Genomic DNA, 24,249 nt, shown 5'->3' with positions numbered 1-24,249 from the left:
GGAATAATCCAAGTTATTTTTCATTTGATGGAGTAAACCTTTTTTTTTTCTTTTTTCTCATCATCTTCTTGGACATTAACACTAGATTCTATTATAATAAAAATGTACTATATTAATAATCATACCACAATGTTTTGATAACTTTGATTAAATACTTGAGTTTTTCATAAGTGATGAATTTTTTTAAAAGAATGATAAGCATGAAAATCTGTTAAAGAGACAAATATAAATTATTTCCTATAATGGGCTTAAATTATATGAGCATTTCTCTTCCTTCTAAGAGCACAAAGTGTTTGCACATAATGGATAGTTTACACAACTTTCCTATTTCTGAGTACATTACTTCAACTGTTATGGAAATGGAAATGAGAGACAGAAAGAAAAATATGATTCCAAAAACATAAGGTATTTCAATAAGAGAATACACATTTGAAAAGTTGTTTCTCTATCAACATTTCAATACATTTTTAAAAAATTCAATTGCTTATAAAGCTTTTAAAAGAAAGAATAAGATGCAAAAAAGATTAAATTCATAAAAGAAAAATGATAATTTCTCTGAGGAAATGGACCATTTCTCATTTATGTCCTTAAATATGAATATCAAGTCCCATTCTACTAAAAAGCAAAATGTTTACCTCAAGACAAAAATAGATAACTACTAATGCTTTTTAAATACTCAGTGTCCTGTGCTTACCACTATTGTACTATTGGTCGAACTACATATAGCCTGTATCCTTCTTATTGGGCACTTCTTCATTATTAACTTTCCTTAAGACACATCATGAAAGTATTTTCTTTTTGTAGGCAATCAAGGTTTAAGTGACTTGCCCAGGGTCACATACCTAGTAAATGTCAAGGCTACATTTGAACTCAGGTCCTTCTGATTCCAGGACAAGGGATAAAAGTATTTAAGAGCAGTGACTGAGGCTGGGTATGAACGCTAGGTGTTCTAACATTCCTGTCCACCAATTTGTCTATCATATCAGCATCTAATAGCAGAAAACTTCTATCAGTCTGTTTCCCTATGGGTAAAATGAGGATAAAAATTGTACCTCCCTCAAGAATTGTCAGAAAGTTCAAGCACTTTGAAAATCTTAGTGTTATGAAAATATTCTTTGGCAATGATGATGACCCAAATGGACTCACTGGTTTAGAAGTTCCGTACAGTTACACAGATTGCAACTATCCATGTCAATTAAACTTTTGGTCATGTTCTCCCCAAATTTCACAACAGGGATTCCACATAATATGCTGGCAATATTTCTCACTTTCACCTTTAATCCCTTGCTCTTGCCATATGGCCAGTTCATCTTTTCTTCCTGTCACACAATTCCATGATGATATATACTTTATTCCTGGTTTTTCAGACTTCCTCGTTGGTTACATATTACAGCCTGTTTATACTCTGTATGAGTGTCCCCATTGTCTGTGCAAAATGTACCATTATTTCTTCAGAGACAGTGACAGTCCATTCTTTACATCACTAAAATGTGAGCACTAAAAAGATGAGCCTTTGCTTTCACTGGAAGCTTAAGGTCAATTAAACAATTCTGCAATTTGGAAAAATAAATCCAGCCTGTTCGCCTCCTTTTCCTTTCCAGGACCAGTTCATTATCCATCTCACTATCTGTATTATAAATAATGTTAGACAAGCTCAGAATTAGGTTTTTCTTTACATGGTAGAAGAAAAACAATTAACAGATTTCTTACCAGGTCAAGGTAAGAAGGTCTTGAAGACTAATAACATTTAGAGTTCAATGAGACTAAAAAGGCTAAATATAGGATGTCTGACAATATGACAAAGCAAAACATCTATTTAGTCCATATTATATACTGAATTTTATATATGCATATATAATATAGTATATTATATATTGCAATATATGTTATATACATTCATATATATATTTATAGAGAGAATGAAATTGTTGATTCTCACAATAACTATTTTTTTCTGAGATTGGATTTTAGCTCAGGTCTTCCTGACTTCAGGTCTAATGCTCTACCCACTGAACCACCTAGAAAGAGAAAATGGACATAAAATGACAAAAATCTATCAAACAGTAATAACAAGTCTATAGTGCTTAAGCTTTAAACTTAATGAGGGAGGTAACATAAATATTAATATCCCTGCTTTATGAGTGGGGAAAACTGAGGATCAGAAAGGTTTTTACCATGGCAATGCAGCCAATAAATGATAACCAAGATTCCAAATCCAACATTCTTGATATCCTTTGACGTGACCTTGTCAAGATACAGAAACTGACGAGGCATAAAGCCACTACCAAGAAATATTCCATGGGCCATTTTATTCCTCTGCTCAGGGTAGCTTTTGTAAAACCAAAGCAAATATCAGAAATTTCTTACCTCTTTGAGGAGATTTGTTACATATTTTACATGCAAAAATTCTGGAGTCTTGTCTAAATCCATTGATGGCCTTCCTTTGATTGCTTTTTCAAAATCCTTTCGATAAATTTTCTGTTTCAGAAGACAGAATAGTCACTCTTATTTTGTGAAATACTAATAGCTATTGAAAATATGTCAAAGAACAAAACAGCTGGTGACTACCATACTTTTCCTAAGTCAGGGCCCTTTCATCAACAGAAGGATTTCAAGCTTCTGCTAAGATTTTTGATTACTGCCTCCTATGATTAATTTCACTGTTGAACTAGGGTGAAAAGCAAAATGAAAAACATTCATTACCCTCTTTTTCTCCTGGCAAAGTAGCCTGAGTGAGACTACTCAACATCACACAGCCATGATTACATGACACCAGAACTGCTCAATTAAGTCTAAAAATTCTGTGAAAAAGAATCAGTTGAACTAGATGTCTGCTTAGTTTGATGAATTACTTCAGTCAAAATGATTGGTAATCCAGAGACCCCAAGTGGACACAGCCACTCTGAGAAACCTCAGTGGTATACAAAGTCTTGTTTTCCTGCTTTTCAAATATAAAAATGAGCATCTCAATTTTTTAAAAGTATAATGCATAATTTCCTCCTGGATGCTCCTAAGCTTTGTAATCTGATATATTCAAGAGCAGGAGTAGAAACAGGATTAAATAAAAGCTTGATTGATTGAACTAAATGAATTTTCCCTGAAGTTCATCAGTAATAAATGATTGGCAGCATGTATATTAGGTCCAATTAATACAGTTTTTACAATGTTGTTATTAAAAAGAACTATCATGCTGCTTCTCTCTCCACCTCGCTCACAAGTGATACCTCCAAGCTAAAGCTGATCTTTTGAAATGAATTACATCTATCCAGGTTTTATATCCCTTATTATGGCAAGGCTCAGCCCAAGGATATGTTCATAAGCAAGTATCCATCTGTATCTTCAAAAGCTTAGTAAGCTGCTGCATAATGACCAAGCTTAAAACAGCATTTCTATAAGCTCAGCAACAACAGCCACCACCTACATCTCTCCTAAATATCTAATCCTTGATTTTTCCTCCTTAAACCACAGTAAAAAAAACTTATTTTAGATTTTAGAACAGGAAAAAAAAAGAAATGGAAAGTCGATATTAAGCAGAGGCCCATGAAGCCCAAGAATTAAACCAGTTCCTCCAAGGGTAATAAATCCTGTGTAAAAGCTGCCAGCAAAGAGAAAAAGTCAAGGAGAAATAGAGGTCATACTCATTGCTGAGTATAGGATCACTAAGACTCATTCTGCTGATGCTAAATACCCAATCAATTCATATTTTAAAATTAAATCAGGTGTATGCATGTTATCACATAGACAAATCAGGAACATAATGGACTTTTTCACTCTTTAATGATCAGTTTTTCTTTTGTTAGGTTGGTTTAGACACAGATGTAGTTAATGGCAAAGTGAAGTTCAAACAAAACTTTCAAATGTTAGACAGAAAAATATATGTATAACCTAAGTTCACAATTCCAAGAACCAAATATTTGAATCAAATATAAAATCTTCTAGTCTTCAAAGTGACTGTCTCTCTTTCTGTCTCTGTCTGTCTCTGTCTTCTCTGTTTCTCTCTCTCTCTCTCTCTCTGACTCTCTCTGACTCTCTCTTCCCCTTCCTCCCTTCCATAGGTATGCCTACATATATATATATATATATATATATATGTATGTATGTATATGGTATACTCTCTTCTTTCAGATCTTCTTACATAAAACATCTCCTAACACGAAGTATTTTCTCTAGCTGTCCCCCATGACTAAAATGCTTTCCATCCTCATCTCCAGATCATGGACACCAACTCTCAGCTAACATCCCTCTTTCTTTCTAAGTTTTTTTTTTCCTTTTCTAAGTTTTTCTTTCCTAAGTTTTTTTTTAATTCTAGTGCCTTCCCAATGTTGCCTTTTCTAGTTTATTTTTTCTACAATTTAACTTGTTGGTACACAGTTATCTGCATATAATCTCCCCCCCTTAGAACAGGATCTCTTTGTGAGTAGGGACTTTTTTGTCACTAGGATTTAGCAAATGGTAGATACTTGATAAATAATTATCAACTGTTTAAGTCATTTCACATTTGAAAGCAGGAAAGAACAAAGTATTCACATGAAAACTTCTAAATGGCATAATTTAGGAGGGGGGAACCTATTTTTTCTATTGAATAACCTTGACCTACAGAAAAAATTAATTGAGTCACATGAAGTAAAACCACTTAGTTAAATTGGTTTGTGGTTTAATTTCAATGTATTTGGAGAAGGAGGAGGAGGAGGAAGAAGACGAAGAGGAAGAGGAGAAAGAGGAGGAAAAGGAAGAAGAGGAAGAAAGAAGGAAGGAAAATCAAAGAAGAAGAGGAGATAAAGAAATAGCAAAGAAGGTCCCTGGATGGAAGAGAAAAGATGACAGATAACAAGGAAATGAGAAAGATAGATAAAAAAGAGAAAAAAGATAAAGGGAACCATGTGATAGGTCCAAATTACCTGTTGATCTCCAATACTTCAAAATGTTTCAATTACCATTATTGTTTGAAATATTAGTTTGTAGATTAAATCATAGATTGCATTAAGATACACTTTGATGAGTTGTGGTTTCATATCTATGTATCCCCCACCCCATGATGGAGAAAGCAACCTCTCTACAACTTAATAGACAATCTCTGAGAGTTGCTATGGCTGAAAATTTTCATCACCCTGACTTTTTTCCTTAGACCTTCCAGAAAATTCTCTCTGAATGGGTTAGCAACAAGGATGAGAGAGCTTTAGTCCCAATAACCAGAGTACTGCAAACCATGCAGATACAATGAGACCAAAAGCTCACTTTTTTACAAAATAATTCACTGATAGGGTTTATATACATGATTTACTCTTTGCCTAGTAGATGCCATTAGAGAAATATTTTAGTTAAAGGGAAAGAGAGAATTATTATTTCATTAGTGTGGAAAACTTCTAGTGTGGACACTTCTGCAAACACAGATATATAATACAAATGTATAGATAGTCAGTCACCTAAGGAACTTCATGAGTTAAACAATTTGCCCATATATGGGCATGCATTGGAGGCAGGACAGAAATGGAGGTCTTCTGGAATCCAAGACAGACTTTCAATCCATGTACCATGCTACATCTAGTATTTTTAAATGTTCTATACAATTATTTAATTACAGTCATTTCTCCCAAGAATTAAGACTTCTGACTACTTGACTATATTCATACAATGACTATATCCGTACAATGTTGAAAATTTGTTGATTTGTAAATTCAATTAAAACAAAAAGGTCAGTGTATGCAATGATTTGGTCAATATTATTATTCGGCATAAAAATAAAGTATCCACTGGACTGACTATGCTTTCTTTTTTATGTGGTCATTGTAGAGAATTTTGTCTGTTTCTTTTTAGACTGGATCTATGATTTCATTGATCTAGAACAGTGATTCTCAAACTTTTTAAAGCATTCCTCAAAGAGCTTTTGTTTGATTGAATACACCTACTACTATTGAGCATCTACATGTATTGAAATTTACTGAATTAGAAATTAAAATATTTTAGTATTATTATGAAAATAGTTTTGACCTCATGGATCATCTAAAAGAGTCATAGGGACCCCAATAGTCCCAGGCTGAGAGCTTCTGGTCTAGGGAACTCTGAGGAAATTCTCTTTATCAAAGCACAACAGTATTTTCACTATAATTTAAAATTTTATAGAAATGCCTTGGGAACACAGAAGTTTAGTGACTTCCCAAGATCACAAGATAAGTGTGTGTGCTAGAAGTAGAACTAGAATGCCAGTCTTTCTGAGTCAACACATGCAACCTGTGATAAATAGCATAATATTTCCTAATATTTCTGCATTTGATGAGCTGTGGTTTCATCTCTATATATTCCCTCCGACAAAGGAGAAAGCAATCTCTCTGCAATCTAGTAGACAGTGTCTAAGAGTTGTGATGGCTGAAAAAAATCACCCCAACTCACCTGAGCTTGTTTATGATGGTCTTCAAATGACCAACATGTTGTCTATTCCCATATATGAATTGGAAAGCCTTTTTAACTTTCTAGGACCTGTTATTCTGAACATTACAATAAATGAGCAACCTAAGAATCTTGGAGCCCACTTGAACAACAACAAAAAATTACCAACCTCACTTTGCATTTTTTGGGCCTCCTTCGAAGCCTGGTAAGATGGAGTGTCCACAAATTCAAGCAATGACTTTCCTTTTGCTTTTTCATAGTCTTCTTTGTACTTAACCTAGATTTTTAAAAAGTTCCATTAGAAACTATATAGCAACCTCTTTATTTTAAAATGACTGTTTACAAATTGTAAGGGAGGATTGGACACAACTAATCTATACCAAATTGCGTACCATCTTAGCAGAGTGGGAAGGTGAAGGAGGAAGGGAGAAAATTTGGAACTCAATTTTTTTAAATGAATGTTAAAATTGTCTTTACATGTAACTAGGAAAAAATAAAATACTGTATGAAAAATTGATAAGTAAAGAAAAAGATCAAGATTTCAATTTAGAAAAAAATCATATGGGTATAGGGCAAGAGAATTTGGGTCAAAGTACATCTTTAAAACTATTAGATATTTGTCCTCATTCTTAGATTCATAGAATGCCTAAGAAAACTTGAAAGATTAAGGAAAGCATAAAATTATAGCTCTTAGGGCTAGAACATATTGCCTATCTTCTCTAGCCCCTTGGTTTAAAGATGCTCAAATATTGCATCATATTTTGTGAATGAAGGAACTGAAGCCTAAGGAAGGTTACATATGAAGAGAAGTGATATATAGAGCCAAAACTCAGATCCTGCCTCATGCAACAATATTCCTTCTATTACACCATTACTGCCTTGTAATAGAAGTAATAGAAAGGCATCAACCCAAAAAACGTTAATACATTAGGAAAAGCATTAAATTAACATACACCAAAAATGAATAATTTTTTTAAAAATAAAATCTGATTATAGTAATTCAAAGCATATAAGAAGTCCCCTTTAGTTTATTTGTACAAAAATAAAAATGTCTTCTATCCCTACCCCAAACCCCAAGAGAAAGTGATATGACATTTTCAGGAAATTATATATCTGATAGTGTATCAAGGGAGGAATTAATTTACTACATTGAGTTTTTTTTTAAAGATTTGACATGAGAAACAATTTTGTATTATGACAAGTACAAACTAATCTATTGCCAACATAAATTATATGAATGAATATGACCTTTAGGTCACACTGAGCTTTAGTAAATAGTACATTAGTAAATCACATAACAGAAGAAAACATGAGGCTAATTCCATACCCTGATGTCATTGGGGAAAGTGGAAAAAGAAAAAAGAATATTTCACAGAGACCGTATAAACTTCTTAATACTTTTCTATCTTAACCCTCTAAATTTATTTATAGTGATCTTAAATAGAAGCTGAAATGGGTTTACACAAGATCTCATGCAAAAAGTCATTCTCTGCAAAAGCTGCCCATCAATTCTCCCAAAAGAGTTATTATATAAGTATGTCCAAAAAAAAGGGGCTGGGAGACACATTAAATACATATCCAAGAGCTTCCTTGATGCCCTCCCCCAAGTGCAGTCTCTTTAACCCACTGCAGCTCCAGAAAAGGGATTTCTCTAACTAGATACAAGAATGGCTCAAGAAAATCTGGGAAGGAAATGGGAAATGTTTCCTCTGGAACATGTGCAAAGGTGCATTGTTTTATGTCCCAGTTTTGAGCAGAAACATGCATCCCTTGTAAACAGAGATTTATTCCTCCTGGATACACGGGGGATAATAAACAGAACTGAAAGAGACATCATAGATTATCAGTCCAAACTCTTTTTTTTTTTACATATAAAGAAACTGATTGAGAACAGACAAGCTGTTTATATTTCACATTGTTTTAATTTGATGATCTTCTCTCAATACTGCTAAGCAAATGAACTGAAAAGAATTTAATAAACCCTTGCTCCTGCCAATTAAATTCTACAGCTCTATAGCTCTACAATCAACATTAACTCATTTTTTCTCCCAAAGTGAGGTTCTATATTGAACTATGGATTTTCAAGGAACACTAGGTATTTACAAAATCTGACTCTAGAAAATGTCACTTGAAGTTTTCCAAAAAAGTATCTGTTATTTCCAAATCCATCCCAACACTGGCAAGTCTTTACTGTTTTTTTTTGTTGTTGTTGTTTTGTTTTTTGGAGTCATTAACACTCTGGTGAAGTCTCTCTCAATTTGATAAAGAAGTGTCCTGTTATATCCATACCTGACTCTGGAGTTCTGTGTTGCCTTTATGATGGAGGTGTTCAGCTGTGTCGATTTCAAAATGATAACTTCCTTTACTTTCTTCAAACATCTTCTTATATTCACGCTAAACAGATAATATGGAAATGCATTTAAAAGACACAGGAATAGGATAGGAACTAGATTAGTGATTTCAGAATGATAGGAAATTTCTACTTGAGGAAACTCTATCAACCAAAATTGAGAAGCAACTTCACTACACCTGATAATATTACAGAGTGCATGGATCACTAAGGATCAGGACACTTGTACAAGGTCACCCATCCAGAATATGTCAGGGCTAAGACCTGCACCCAGGTTTTCTTGGCTAAAAAGTCAGCTTTTTAACCATTAAGCTATAAATGCCTCAAATATTTAAAATAAAAGGGATTAATTCATAATATCAATTAAATATCAAATTGAAATAAACCATCATCAAATAGCTTTTTAAGGATTAATTACTTAGAGACATGATTTGCATCACATTCTACATTTAAATTCCTTATCTATAATTCAAACTAGACCCACCTGCCTTCCATGGATACACACATATCTACACACGTGTAAACATACATATGTATATAGATATGTGTATGTATGTTTGTGTATCTATATATGTACATATTGTATATATGTATCTATCTATATTGTGTAAATATGATATATAGATATATAGATAGATACAGACACACAAAAGTTAAAGAACTGTCTGATGTTTTTAAATCTAAATTGATAAGATCCCTCTGGGCCACATATTAACTTAGGAAAACACAAATTAATATTATCTATAAAGTATTATATTTTTATTTATTTTGTTAAACATTTCCCAATTACATTTTAATCTGGTTCTGCAGCACTTGGGACTTTTACCAGATGCTTGTGAGCCTGGGGCTGCAATTTGACACTTCTGTATACCCAATCTTTTAAATAAACTACAAACATTAACATTACACACCAGAGAGAATTACAACAATATTAGGTAATAATAGAAAGAGGTCATAATTGAATGCTTAGACTTTTAAAATGTTCCACTCTTTTAAGTGAATTTTAAAAGATTTCTGCTAAGTCTCCCTCCAATTCTCCCAGGCTATGATTTATATTACGCATGGCTAGGTTATGTGCAACAATGCCCCATTAGATTTTAATTTCTATGTGGGGAGGAATCACTTTTCATTTAATCTCTATAGCCTTTCATAGTTCAGTGCTCTGTACATTTGGCAGGGCTGCAGGAAAGGTACTAGACTTGTGGTTTCATTGTTATAGGGAATACCTAAAGAAGAAATTCCCTCCATCAATGCAAATCATTAGCCATTCTAGAAATTATGGTCTTAGAGAGTTGCCAAGAAGGGCTAAGGTTGAGTCATTTGCCCAGGTTCATAAGTCTATGTGTCTCAAAGACAGAAGTTAAATTAAGGTCTTCTTAATGCCAGGAATTGTTCTATCTAATGCTTTTTCTGCTATCCACTCTTGTTCTTCATACAGCAGGTGCTTAATAAATGTTGACATAGTTTAACTAAATTAGTCAAGGATAGATTTGAAGGAAAAGTACAAAAGCAATTGGAAAAAGGGAAAGAAAAACCAAAGAAAGAAGGAGGAAGATTCATGAGTTGGTTAACCTTTAAGAGAAGTCTTTGATCTGGGGGAGAATAGCTGGACACAAACTTAATTTACTTAAAAGGAGAATAAATACAGATAACTAGGAGCTCACTAGGAACAACCAGTTGAATAAATTTAAAGTACCTTGTGATTATCCTGAATGAAAGTTATGAGGATAAAGAGAACAGAATAACTATTAGAGGCCTTCTGAATGAAAAATGAGAATGTGACAATAGATTGGATCACAGAGAACTTATAGACATTGATGGAGCAAATATGGTAGGCATCTGGTGACATTACTGTGGGAGAAATCAACCATGATAAAAAATGATCTTGATTGCCCAAACGCAAAGCAAAACCAGAAGACATTCTTGAGTGAGATTATCATGAATCTGAACCAGTTCCTGGGATATGGAAAGGTCAAAAATGGATATGAATAGGAACCAAGAGAAAGGAGACCTTAACGAAATTCCCATTAAATGTACCTAAAGCCTAGTCCAGGAATTTGAAGTTGAAAAAGAAGAGAGGGAAGTGCAATTTGTAGACAAAGAGGAACCCAGCATCAGTTTCTTGAAAACTGAGGTATTTTGAAACTATTTCTAATGTTTCCAAAATAATCTTCCTCAAACATCATACCACTGCTTAAAAATCTTGAGTGGTCCTTTATTGCTTCTAGAAAAAAAATACAAACTTGGCAGCCTAGTACCTAAAGCTTTCCATAATCTGGCACTAGCCTACCTTTACAGACATAATTCATGTTACTCCCTGTCACATTATTAAATATATAGCTGGCCAATTTTTGATTCCAGGGACTTGTTCTCCATCTCTTGCCTCCACACAGGTAGCACAGGATCACATCCTACTGAGGCAGTGAGATGGTCAAATAGTGCATGGAGTGCTAAGCTGAAGTCAGAAAGATGAGTCTTCCTGAATTCAAATCTGGCTTCAGACACTTATTAATTATAAATATTTGCCTCAGTTTCCTCATTTGTAAAATGAACTGGAGAAAGAAATGGCAAGCCACTCCAGTATTTGCCAAGAAAACCCCAAATGGATTTGTGGAGGGTCAAGCATGACTAAAAAATAAGTGATCCTACTAGAAATTAACTCTATCTTTACCACTTCTTCTAAGAACTTTTTTCAAGATTCAGCTCTACTGCTACCTGTAAATGCTTACTTATTCAGGCTCAGCTCCCTCTGATTATTTTATATTTACTTCAAATCAAGTCAACAAGCATTTATTAAGTACCTAGTAAGTGCCAGGTTTGAAGAATGGGATACAAATGAAATAAGTCAACAAAAGCAACAGCATGTGGGAGACATTTGTGCTAAGTGGTTGGGAAATAAAGAACTAATAAAAAAACCAAAGAAACAAAAACAATCCAATTGTTCACAATCTAATGAGGGAGGAAACATCCAAACAGCTATAGATAGAGATAAGCAGGATAAATTGGAGGTAGTCTCAGAGTATAAGGCCATAAGATTAAAGAGAATAGCAATATTCTAACCACTATATCCTGGTTCCCTCAATTAGAAAGATTAAAAAGATTCTTTGGTTTATTATTTTATTATATTACATTTTTTAAAACTAAAATAATCATAAATCAAATGAAATGAATAGATTTTATCCATGAAATAAGTGTTTATTGATTAATAGATTTATTGATGAGCTTGATGACTTTTTCCTCTCTACAATGGCATTTAGGGGGTGCAGCTGATACAGCACAGTTGGACTTGAAGTCAAGGTAAATTTGGCCTCAGATACTCACTAACTGTGTAACACTAGGCAAGTCATTTAACCACTTCCTGCTTCAGTTTCCTCATTTGTAAAAGGGGGATAATAAAATCATCTAACTTCTAGACTTTTCATGAGGATCAAAAACATAATTATGGCTTATTATGAGAATCAAATGATATGATATTTGTAAAGTACTTAACACAGCACCTAGTAGATACTAAATAAAATGCTGGTTCTCTTCCTTCTTTAATTTTGCAAGTTCTGTAGGAAAAATGTAGACTACTTTATTGTACATGGAAGCTTTTCACAATCTGGTTCCAATCTATTTTTCCCCAACTACACTGATTTCACATTTTTTTCCTACAGAGTTGCAGCTAAACAGATTTATCTTCCATTCTCTAGACATAATATTCCATCTCCCACATTTATGTTTCTGCACATACAGAGAGAATGCCCTCTCTCCTCAACACCATTTCTTGTAATTCCTAGTTATTCTCCAGGTTCAGCTCAACTATAATAGGCTACAGGAATCTTTAACTGTAATTATTAATGTGTCCCCTTAATCTCCCAAATATCATGTTTTAACTTTGACTATAGTTGGATCAAATTATTTGGTTAAATATCTTAATCCTTGGCTACAACTCTCAGCAACTACACCTAGAATATAAACACTCTGAAGGCAGCAGGATCTGGTTATTTTTTTCTCTCTGTCTCCTCAGCCCTTCTCACAGTACCTGGCCCATAGTAGATATTTAATATCTCTTTGTTGAATAAATAATGAATGAATTGCTTTTTTCCTAAAACTGCAAACTTCTGACTTTATCTTTATCACATCTGACAAAGTAAACATACAATGAAAGCTTTGCTTCCAATATAAATATCAACTTTAGTGCTAAAGAGTTTCAAAAATGTCTAAAAAACCTTAATCTTTTGGAACAATGAAAAACTTTTTATTGTATTAAATTCTCTGTATTTAACAGTCTCTAATGCCTCCTAGTGGGAGTCATGCATAGCTGCAGATAAAACAATCTCAAACTACATCAAATTGGAGAAATTAAATATTGCTTTAGTTTTATTTTCCTAATAAACTAAAAATTTCCTCACCAAAACATAAAAAACCAAGAATCTCAAACTGAATATTCATTGTAATTGTAATATTGAAATATTGTAATTCATTGTAATATATTTTGTATACTAAAGGGCTCAGTTTCACTACTTATAACTCTAAATTTCTCCTATATTAAGCTGAAAGAAATAACGATTTATAAATTAATGGTTCTTTACCTGAAATCCACAAACCATCAGGGAATCTATAGATATATTTCAAGGTTTCCATGAATTCTCATGGAGAAAAAAAGTCCATCTTTATTTTCACCAAGCTTTATATGAAATTTTAAAATTTCTCCAATTGTATTTTAAAAAACAGCATTCAGAAATGAGGTACAAAGACTTCACTAGTTTGACAAAGGGCTCTTTGTCACATAAAGAAGGTTGGGAACCTTTTATTTAAATAGCTATCAGCTGACACTCATCATTTAAAAATATCCATTTTAATTCACAAATTATGAACTTTATAAAATACATTTAATCTCTTCTGATGCAATTCTAATGGATGAGGGGTTTTTTTAAGAATACAATTCCAATTTTTTATCATCAATGGCAATAAGAAACTAAGACTGTCTCATAAGCTCAGCTGTACTGGTTAAAATTTTTATCTGGACAACTTGAAAAGACAAGTGGATATTTCTGAGAAAAGTGCTAAAGAACAATTAGCAAACTAATAAATTATCCTTTGCTGACACTTCAAACAAGCAAGTCATTCCTTTCTTTATCTAAAAGATTACAATTTGATTACAAACTATCAGCACCAGGTTTTTAAAGAAATATAAGGAACTGCACTTCATAGATATGTGTGAGTTTCCCAAGTTTGGTATTCCATCAGGATCGTTGGTCACTACCTTGGAAAAACTAGGAAGCAAGACAATATCCTTCCCTTAGACAAGATGACATTAAATTTTTCAATGTTAAATGCAAACAAGAATTTAATTTATGCTTTGGCTGGTATCATGAATGTTACCTGACTTAAATGCATCAAGTATATACATCAATGTAAGCTCCTTGAGGGCAGGGATTGTCTCATTTATGTTTCTGGGTACACGGTGTCTAATACATGATAAGAGCTAAATGCTCTTTGATGTATCATTAGAAATAGGCTGTGAAATTTGACACGTGAATGACATATAATGTTACATTCCCTTTTAAACAGATAAAACCCAATCTTTCTCTATCTTGTGCCCTGTTTCCAACTAAAATAATATAATCAAATGTATTCTTTTACGAATTTATCATAGAGCCATTTATGTAAGAAAAAGTTGGTACTCTGAAACAAAAGACAGGTCACAAGAATGTATGACATGGAATAAAGTTAGTAGAAATGGTTGTTTGAAGACTAAAAAAAATTGAACTGAAGTAGAAGGCTCAAGAAAAGAATTTTGTTGATTTTTATGAGGATAGCTATGAGTCAGAATAAGAGAATGGAATTGAAAAAGAGGCAAAGAGGTAATAACATGCACAAGTATGGAATTCACCATCTGTGGGTTTAGAGGAAATGACATGACAATGTGGTTTTAGTGAGTTGGAATTGAGATCTAATTTAGGGTCTGTCAACAGTTCTTTATGTTTCATTTCCTGCATTGTAATAATAATTGTGGGTATTTCTATCGGCTAGAGATTTGCAGTGAACGATATCCACAGTTGTTCATGTGATCCTCAAAACACACGAAGTAGATAAAGTAAGGATATAGCAAGCATCTACTTTGTTCTTGTACACTGTGGTAGATTCTGGATATATAAAGAAAAAGAGGCAAAAGACAAAGAAGGGAGATAGAGAAAAAGGGAAAGATTAAAAAGGTTAGGAGAGGAAAGATGTGGAGAAAGAGATGTGTAACACAGGCTGGTGACAAGGAAGGAAGGGAAAAAAAGGGAAAGGAAAGGAGAGAGCGGGGAGGAAGAGATGAAGGGGAGGAGGGAGAAAAGGAAGAAGGGGGAAGAGGGAGAAAGGAAGGAAGGGAGAGAGGGAGGGAGGAAAGCAGAAGAGGGAGAAAGGGGAGAAGGGTCAGGAGGAAGGGAGGAGAGAGGGAAGAGCATGAAGGAGGAGAAGGAAAAGGGGCAGGGCAAAGAGGAAGAAAGAAGGAAGGAAAGAGAAAGGAAGGAAGCAAAGGATAGAGGAAGGGAGGGAGAGAGGAAGGCAGGAAGGGAGGGGGGAAAAGAGAAAAGGAGAGAGGAAGAGAGAATTTCCATATTTCTGTCCTCAAATGGGTTTTTATAAATCATAAATAAGTACACCATTATAAGTAGTTTCCCCTCTGTTAATCTGACATATCTCAAGAACGCAGTAAATATGAATGTTATTGGATGCAATTTTAATGGAAGAAGTGGGGGGTTTTAGAGAAGAAAGTTTCACTTCATCTTATGTTAAAATTTAGTAGAAGCCAAATAGTTTGCATGCACAGCTGTGGTGGATAATACTTTTATCTGGGAAAATGAGAATGACAGGTGGATACTTTAGAATAAAAACCTAAAGAACAATGAGCAAATTAATAATTATCCCTTGCTGACAATTCAGAAAAATAAGTTAATTGTTCATTTGCAGATGGGAAAACTGATGCTGCTAAGAGCTCTTGTAAACAGCAAGTATTTCTGAAGCATCTACTATGACCCAAGCAGTATTTTAGGGGAGAGGGATCCATGTATAAAGAATGATATAATCTTGATTTACAAGAATCTTCTAATAGTCTTGGCCACAAAGTCAGACAAGCTGAGTGATTTGTTCAATGTCACAGAATTAGTGACAAAGTTAGTATCTGAACTCCTAAATTCTTTCATTCTTAATCTAGCTCTCTTCAGGAAAATCATTATGTTCTAAAACTAAGGGTGACTTTCATTACTGAAGAGTTTGGAATTAATCTATATTGACAATGATAATGGGATTCTGAATTCATGATCAGAACCATGATTATAAATTTTCAATAAGTTTTTTTTTCCTCTAATTCTTTTTCTCTTTTAAAAATACAATCCATTAAATAAATATATAAATGTTTTTGAGGTCAACTAAACAACTGTTTCCTTGGAAGGCTAGCCTAGGATATCTCTGAAAAATAAGGGGTGGACTCCTGGTGGACATAATGAAAATCAGAAATACTCTTTTTAAGGGTCTGAATGTTTTAGATGATAAAAGCAAAAGGCAAAAATGATGAGTCCAGATTGGTATATGTCAATAATACTTTGAGTAAGGAATATATCTACAAAATAGTCCCCCATTATGTACCTCTAAATATACTAATTTATTCCTTCATAAATTTGTCATCATGGATTCAAACAACAATCAGCAACATGGGGATAAAGGAGCAAAATGAGCATCTATACAGATTAATGTTAATATTTCATTTACATAAAGTACATGGAGGTTCAGTTTAAAAAATTGAAAGGCAGAGGAAATGAAAGAAGCAAAATGAGAATTTTTCTCTGAAAAGCAGGGTCTCTGTACTTTAAAAAGAAAAATTTTATCAATAAGCACTAAAGGTCTAACAGGAATTATTATTCTAAAATGATGATCTTGGGATGATTTATGCAAGGAGATCAATATTTGAATCAAATTAGTTGTCAAGAAAAAAGTAAACACACATGGGAGAAAATGCAGAGAGAATAGAATATCTCTATTAGAGAGGCTAATCAACTTCTCCTATAATAAAACCCAACTTACATCACTGAGCATTTTGCTGGTTTTCAAAGCATGGTCTAAAAATAGGCTTGGGAGATATGAAACTGGATCATGCATCATCTGAGCATCTTTCTTGTACTGCACCTATAAAATAACATAAAACAAAATGCAATCCAGCAGAAGACAAAGTAAGCTCTATTTTTTTAGGAGCAAAACATAATTCTGTTGGGAAGCGGCCAAATAATCCCAATTGGCCACTAGATGGTGGTCATTCACTTCTGTACAAGTGAAAAATTCAATTATCCAATCATTTCCATTTTCAGATGCTGAAAAATGTTTTGATAGGCACTCCAATTGTTCATAAAAACAAGGCAGCAAAGTTAATTGAGTCACATTTTTTTCAAGGAATCATTGCTTTTCAAAAGGAAAAAAAATGTATAACTTTATTCTTCCAGACCAATTCATTAGTGTTTGACTTATGATTTGTGAGAATGTTGTTTAATCTTCTACTGACCTTAAATTCACATGAAATTTTGTAAAAATGTTAATTTTTTTAAGACTCAGTGTTCTTTAAGATTTTTTTTCCTTTACAAGATTTTTCACATTGATTATTGGAAGGGATGTAAATGAATCAAGCCTCTATCTAGGAAGTCCTCAATAAGTAGTAGATTTCATCTTTATTTTCATTAAACTTTTATTTAATAATTCCTGAAAAAAATATAATGAAATAGAACAAAAGAGAAACCCAAGCATCTTACTTGCTGTGAAAGACAATAAATAATCAATTTTAGCTATAAATATAAATTATTTCAATGAGACCTAAATATGTGATTTTCTATGAAAGCAAGATCCCCCAATTTCCAAAAGACTTGCCTTGAATTAAAGGTATATATGATTTAACAAAACATTATTCAATAATTTTAAGATTTTTTTCCCAATAAAACATTATGCTCAACTTTAGCAAAATGCATGCTTTTTTTCTAATTATGGGACGTAGTTAGAAATATGAAGCAAAAAAAAGGCTAATTACAAAAATAATTTGAAGTCTTTTAAAAAATAAACAGCATTGAGGAGTCAGTTTGAATACTATAAAGCAGAGTGAAGAATTATCAATTGAATAAAAAATTTAAATTGTGATCAAGCCCTTTTTTAAATAAGATTCGGAATGCATTCTTGAAAAGTTGCATCTAAAAGTAATTGTTTTAATTATATTGTATTTTCACATTGACTTATATTATTATTTTAAAGAAACATAAAGAATTTATTCATTTGGTCATGAATTTTAGCCCATGAAAACCAATAGTTATAAAGGCAGACAGAAGGATTCTTTTTTCTTTCCCCCATAATAAAGATATTTAGTGAATGGAGAGCTAGCCTCAGTCAGAGATCTGCTCCAGCAATGCCTCTGATCCAGCCTAGCTATACTACAATGTGTGAGTCATGTAACTCTTCAATGTCCCCTAGCAACTCATTTAGTGTCTAAGTAATAAACTAGATATTGATCTGCATCAGTGGATGGAGTTTCCACATTCGGAGTTCCCTACATAGATGAGTCTGGAAAAAGAGAGGGAATGAGGAAGAATGAAAATAAATGGAAGGAAGAGAAAGGGGAATGGAAAAGGGAGGAGAAGGCAGAAGGAAATAAAGAATGAGGGAAAAAAAATGATGATTCTAGGTCTGTCCTTACAAAAAAATCAGATTATCACATGGTAGAGCTCAACTAAATGTACAAAGACATTTTGGTCCCAAAGCTAATCCAATTTTTCTTAATTGTCTTAATCTATTTTTTGAAAATCTGCCATTATTTGGTTTTTTATTTTAATTCTTTGCTATTTATCCTTACATTGTTTGGAAAAGAAAGCAACTACCTTCAAAAAAGGGGGAGAGGGGAAGCCAATGGAAATCAATGTGTGTGTATGATTATATATGTGTGATATACACATGTAGAGAGATATATACATATATACACAATATACTAAAGTGTTTATATATATATATACACATACAAATAAAAGAACCAAATCATATTTGTTCTTTTTTTCCCTTAAAATGGTATTTAAAATTTATCACACCTACTCCTTTTCAACAAAAAAATGTCAATTGATTCCTAATGCTGACACATAAGACTTTTGTTTTCTTTATTTTTTGTTGTTCCTTATACGTAGATTTCTATGATTTCAGGATAATAAAAAGAAACAAATTAACTTACATCACTTGCAAGGGTAGCTGCAAACTGACTTTGCCTGAAAGAGGCACTTTCAAGAGGATTATATTGGTGTTTCTTCATTTCATTATCAAATTTTTCTCTGTATTTAACCTGTGGTCAAAAACAAAACAAGAATAAAGCATTTACTTTCACCCTCTAAGAATACAATAGATTGGCAAAGAATATGGTTGTAATACATTTGGATCAATTAAACTAACTTAAAAAATGAATTGCTATGTCTACACATGTATATCCCTTATTGAATTATTTTCATTCTTAATGTGGAGGCGGGAGGAGAGAAGAAAAGAAAGAATTAAATTCAAAGATGTAAAAATGAGTGTTTAAAATTCTTTCTGCATATAACTGGGGAAAATAAAATACTAACTAAAAAAAAAAAAGAAAAACAACTTTGAATGATAAAAATTCGGATGAATTCAGTGACCCATCACAATTCCTAAAGCCTATTGAAGAAAGATGATATCCCCCTAACAAATTTGTGATGGGCTACACGAGAACATGTATTTTTCAGACATTGCTAATATATAATTTGTTTGCTAATTTATTACAAAAGAAGGCTTTGGGGGGAAGAGTAATGAAGAGAGGTAGTAGTGATTTTTTAAAAAGAGGAAAATGTCATTGATATATTTGTTAATGAATAGAAAAAAAGACAATTCAGAAGAAAATATATGTAAGACAACTTTGAAATGAATTTGTTGGAATTATTAGGTATTTTTAAAAACCAACTTGAATGTAATAAAGATTTGCTTATTTGTGAAAGAAACAAAGAAAGAGAAATGAACTGCAAAGACATGAAAGACTAAGCCTCTAATCACTTCCCCATACAAAGTTGTATCAGATGCAAAGCACCAAATGTCGCCTTTAACATTTAAGATGATTGCCTTCAGAGATGTATAGTAGCTCACATCTTAGCCAGCAGTCAGTTACAAAGGCACTGTGTATAAGCAGGCTGACATTTCACAGGGAATGTTTGCATTTCTGCATTACCAGTAGGCTATGATGACATGTATACAATACACATTTCTTTAAGCCCTTAGATGCCACCAGATATACATAGGTCAGTGGAGATATCCTTGCATAGCTTAATTCATATAAAAACAGTGGAATGCATGACAATTTTAAAAGGTTGTCATCCACTGTTTCTAATGTCCCTTAACACCTTGACATATATTCTTCTGCATCAATTGAGGGGTTAAATAAATTAACTGTAGTTAATAATTCCACATTCAAATTCTCTACAAATTGTTTGCCTGTGGCTTTGGACATTTATTGTTGCAGCTGTACATATAACGCTGAGATTTCTACTATTTAACCCATGTTATTTATTTTGGAGCTACTAAGTGGAATTACAAATAGCCCAAAGGGCAGTGGAAAGACTTCAGTGGATTGTAACATATTACCAGGATGACTTGGAAACAAGAAGTGACATGAAAGACATTACAAAGGATGTACAAGGCCAGAGATGGGATGCTCGTGTAGCAGAAATTAATCAAGATAGATGGATAGCCCCAGTGGCATATCGGAAACTCCCCAGACAATGGAAGAATAAGAGGAAGGCCTCTAAGGAAAACTTAGGAAAAGTCATGCACAAAAACAGCCCATGTTATGACAGGAAGAAAACAGCTGCTTCCAATACTCCTAATGGAGGTTCCAACTTTTCTCCCACTCTGAGCCACCCAATGAGACATCTATCAGCTGTGAAGTCACTGTTCTACTTTAGTGGAGAAAGTTTTCATAATAGGAATTTAACACCAATGAAATCGCAAGTCTGGATGAAAAAAAATAATAATAATCACAAAGTTGCCTGTCTAAATCTCGCCTTAGTCACTTACTAGCTATGTCATCCTGGCTAAGTAACTTAACCCTTTTTGTCTCAGTTTCCTCAGTGGTGAAATATGATTAATAGTGGCATCTACTTCCCAGAATAGTTATGTTTAAATAAGAGAATATTTGTAAAGCATCTAGTGCCTGGCACAGTAGCTGCTTAATACATATTTCTTTCCTTTCTTCTTTCCTTCTGTGTTAGTTGTCCAACAACAATATCACAAACATACTTTTTCTTTATATACTTAATGTATCTATAGCATTTGTTGTTATTTTGGAAAGTAATTTTTGTGTAAATCACTTTCATTCTCACTGAGAAATAGTCATCCAAAACAAGGATATTTCTAACAAAATTTCTGAGTGGGCTATGGATAATCTTGATAGGCCCATTAAATTACAGGCGGCTCAGAAATCTTTTTTTTTTTACCTCATATAGATTTTCTATCATATTCCCCACAATTATTGTTTCCTAACATTTTCCATTCTCAGGTCCCAACCTTATTCCTAAACTGTATTCTCAAGTGGTTTTGCTGGCTACTGTATTAATATCTTGGCTAGCCAAAGTCAGCTGCTCCTATTACATTCATCTACCCTTCAAAAACTTTCTGGGTCATTATCCTTCTGATACTCTTAGCTCTGAAAAATGGAACATTTGTTCTTCATCTTTTTCCTAGGACTTTGGATCTTATCACTATGGCCTTTACCAGACTCTTATTCCTTCCATTATTCCATTTCTCTTACATCTTAATGGTCTCATTCTGTCTGGCTCCTTCCCTGATACCTATAAATATGCTCTTTTCTAAATATCCTTATGCAACTTTTCTATCACTTTCCTTCCTTTCAAAAGGCAGACATTGCCTAAAAGCTCGGTACTTGGATTTCTTTTTCTCTTTCCGCATTTTATCCCTTATTAACCTCATCCACTCCTACAGCTTTATTTATCCCCACATTGTAGATGAATGGAAGCTCTCCTTTTAGCCTTGACTTCTACACTTGGACAGATGGCGAAAAGCCTCCTCAACACTATAAAGAAATCACTCGCATCTCAAAATCAACACTTCCCAAACAGAACAAATTATCCACTCTACTATTCTTTTTGACTCTTATCTATTAATAGCACCAATATTTTCCCTATGCTCAAAACCAAGAAGTTATTCATGATAGACCCCTATTTCTCACATCCTACCCTTATAACCAGATTCCTCTTGGGTCCCTTCCTTTTCTTTTCCAGTAATCTCAACTCTCCTGGGTTCAACCATCATTTCTATGACAACACTCAAAACTAAATTTACAGCCCTCATTTCTTTCCTGGGCTTTAATCTTGCTTCCAATTGTCTACTGGAATCACCCCCAAGGAATCTTAAACTCAACATGTCTAAAACAGACTTTGTAATCTGTTCCTCTAAATCTACCCCTCCTCCAACTATCCCTATTTCTATTAAAGGTACTACCATATTTCAATTCACTCAAATTTACAAAATTTAAGCTATCCTTGACTTTTTTCCCTCTCTTATCAATGTCAAGCTTTTTCCCTTCACAATATCTCTTATATGCATTCCCTTCTCTCTATTCATACTGTAACCACCTTCATTCATTACCTAATCATCTCCCTCTTAAATTATTTCAATATATTTCTAATTGATCTCCTTGCCTCAAGTCTTTTCTCTCTTCAAGACTTTTTTAGTTGCCTATAGTTGCCAAACTGTTTCTAAAACATAAGCCTTATTATTTGTTTTAATTTATTTTTATTGAGGAAGGGAATAGTGGAAGGAAGAAAAAATTGGGAGAAAAAAAAGAAGAAAAATTAAATTGTTTTTTTTTTAATTGATCTAACATAAAGAGATAAAGAGGAGTATTGGGTATTTAAATATATATTTCTGTGTGAATTTTAAATATTCCAAGAGCAAGGGCATGTTTTTGTTTTGTTTGTACTGTAGGTGGAGAATTAGAATAATCTCATAAAGAACTAGCAACCACCCAGGTATAAATCAACAGAACTGATATCTTGATTTAAAAAAATAAACCTGAGAGGCAAAATCTAAAAGTAAGAAAGAATTTCAACCAAAGTATTTCAACATCTATTAGAAACTAAATTATGAAAAGATAAATATCTGATAAATTTTTAATTTACTTTTCTGATAATTTTCTTTAAGCAATAATAGAAACAATATAAATTTTATCCCGGATTTTATTCTCATGTCCCACCAAAAAGAATGAGTTGACAACAAAAAAGTGACAAAATTCTTGGGGAAAAGCAACATTTATTAAAAAGGAATTGAGGACTAGGATAAGAGAAAAAAACAACAAGAAAGCAGCTAGTATTCTTAAAGGTATTAAAATACCCCATCCCAGGAAAATTGCATAAGTGATTGCAGAATTAAAACTGGTAGTCTTTGAAAAAAATGGGACAAATGTCAGAAGTCCAGTAACAGACAATGGTGTCAATTTTTTTTTAATTCAGTATGTCACATTATTTCTTATCCTGGCTCAGAGGCTAGCCCTTTATCACCAAAGGGCCTGAGAAGATTGCTCAGTATGTAATCAAAATCTTCAGCTAAATCCAGAATAATTCCAAAGAGTTTTATCTAATTCTTCACATAGTAATAAACAAGTACATAAAAATTCTAATATGTTGCTAGACAGACAACCTAAGGATCTTATGCATCACCAAATGTGCGTACCTTAGATAGACGTTATAAATGGACAATAAAGTGGGCTCAGAGAGAAGAAAGAAGGCTGGATTGTCTTTTAGGAAATTCTAAAACTTGGATTCCAAGAATCTCTATGAAATCTCCAAAGGTCCATGTTAATACCAATATTCTTCCTGTTGAGAGGCAACATCATATAATAGGGAACTCTGCTAGGAATAATTCAAATCTATCTCTAGGTATCTTGGCTCTGTGAATCTGGGCAAATAACTTCTCAGTGTTCCAACATTTGTAGAGGAATTTCTTTCTACTAGGGATTCTCTGTATCAATGAAATCACAGATCTAGACCATATTCTCTTACCTTCTAGTCTTCTTGTAAGAAGTAGGATGGTGTAGGGATTTAGACAGCTGCCTTCAGAGCCAAGAAAAACTGGATTTAAGTCCTCTCTCTGACACATATAGATTCAAGTTCTACATAAAACTCTAAAACTAGAAACTGAAGAGAATATCCCCTCCCACATTAGAATGAAGAATTCTCTCAGCCAATGTTGACTTAAGTTCGTTCTTCCTAAAACATATGGATATGACTCATGGAACATTATAGTCTCCAAAGAGTTGAAATTATGGCCAACACAAAAGGACAATGAAGAAGCTCATCATGTCCATCAATGGAGAGAAATGTATGGAGTGAACTGCTATCAAGGAATAGTGTCTAATAAAAAGAAAATGGGCTGAACATGTGAAAAAGGCAAGAAATAAACAATGGACAACCATGTACTATGTTGGGAGAGCTTTACAAATGTCCCTA

General features: G+C 33.3%; 1 protein-coding gene across 6 annotated transcripts in view; it reads right to left on the bottom strand.

The window, feature by feature from the left end:
* The window catches only part of NEBL (nebulette), a 450,902-nt gene that overhangs the window by 71,456 nt on the left and 355,197 nt on the right, over positions 1 to 24,249 (bottom strand). For 5 of the 6 annotated variants that reach the window (XM_031939884.1, XM_031939883.1, XM_012551250.3 and 2 more), the window contains 5 exons: positions 18,954 to 19,061; positions 16,787 to 16,888; positions 8,674 to 8,778; positions 6,554 to 6,661; positions 2,368 to 2,478 (listed from right to left, as the gene is read on the bottom strand). The exons of the other annotated variant lie outside the window; for it this stretch is intronic. In XM_031939884.1, coding sequence (XP_031795744.1) covers positions 2,368 to 2,478; positions 6,554 to 6,661; positions 8,674 to 8,778; positions 16,787 to 16,888; positions 18,954 to 19,061 — 534 coding nt within the window. The remainder of the gene's footprint in view (positions 1 to 2,367; positions 2,479 to 6,553; positions 6,662 to 8,673; positions 8,779 to 16,786; positions 16,889 to 18,953; positions 19,062 to 24,249) is intronic. 6 annotated transcript variants of the gene reach the window in all.

The sequence above is a fragment of the Sarcophilus harrisii genome, chromosome 5, assembly GCF_902635505.1.
Source record: "Sarcophilus harrisii chromosome 5, mSarHar1.11, whole genome shotgun sequence".
NCBI lineage: Eukaryota > Metazoa > Chordata > Mammalia > Dasyuromorphia > Dasyuridae > Sarcophilus > Sarcophilus harrisii.
Note: the sequence above shows the minus strand (reverse complement) of the source record. Positions and strands in the feature narration are given on the sequence as shown.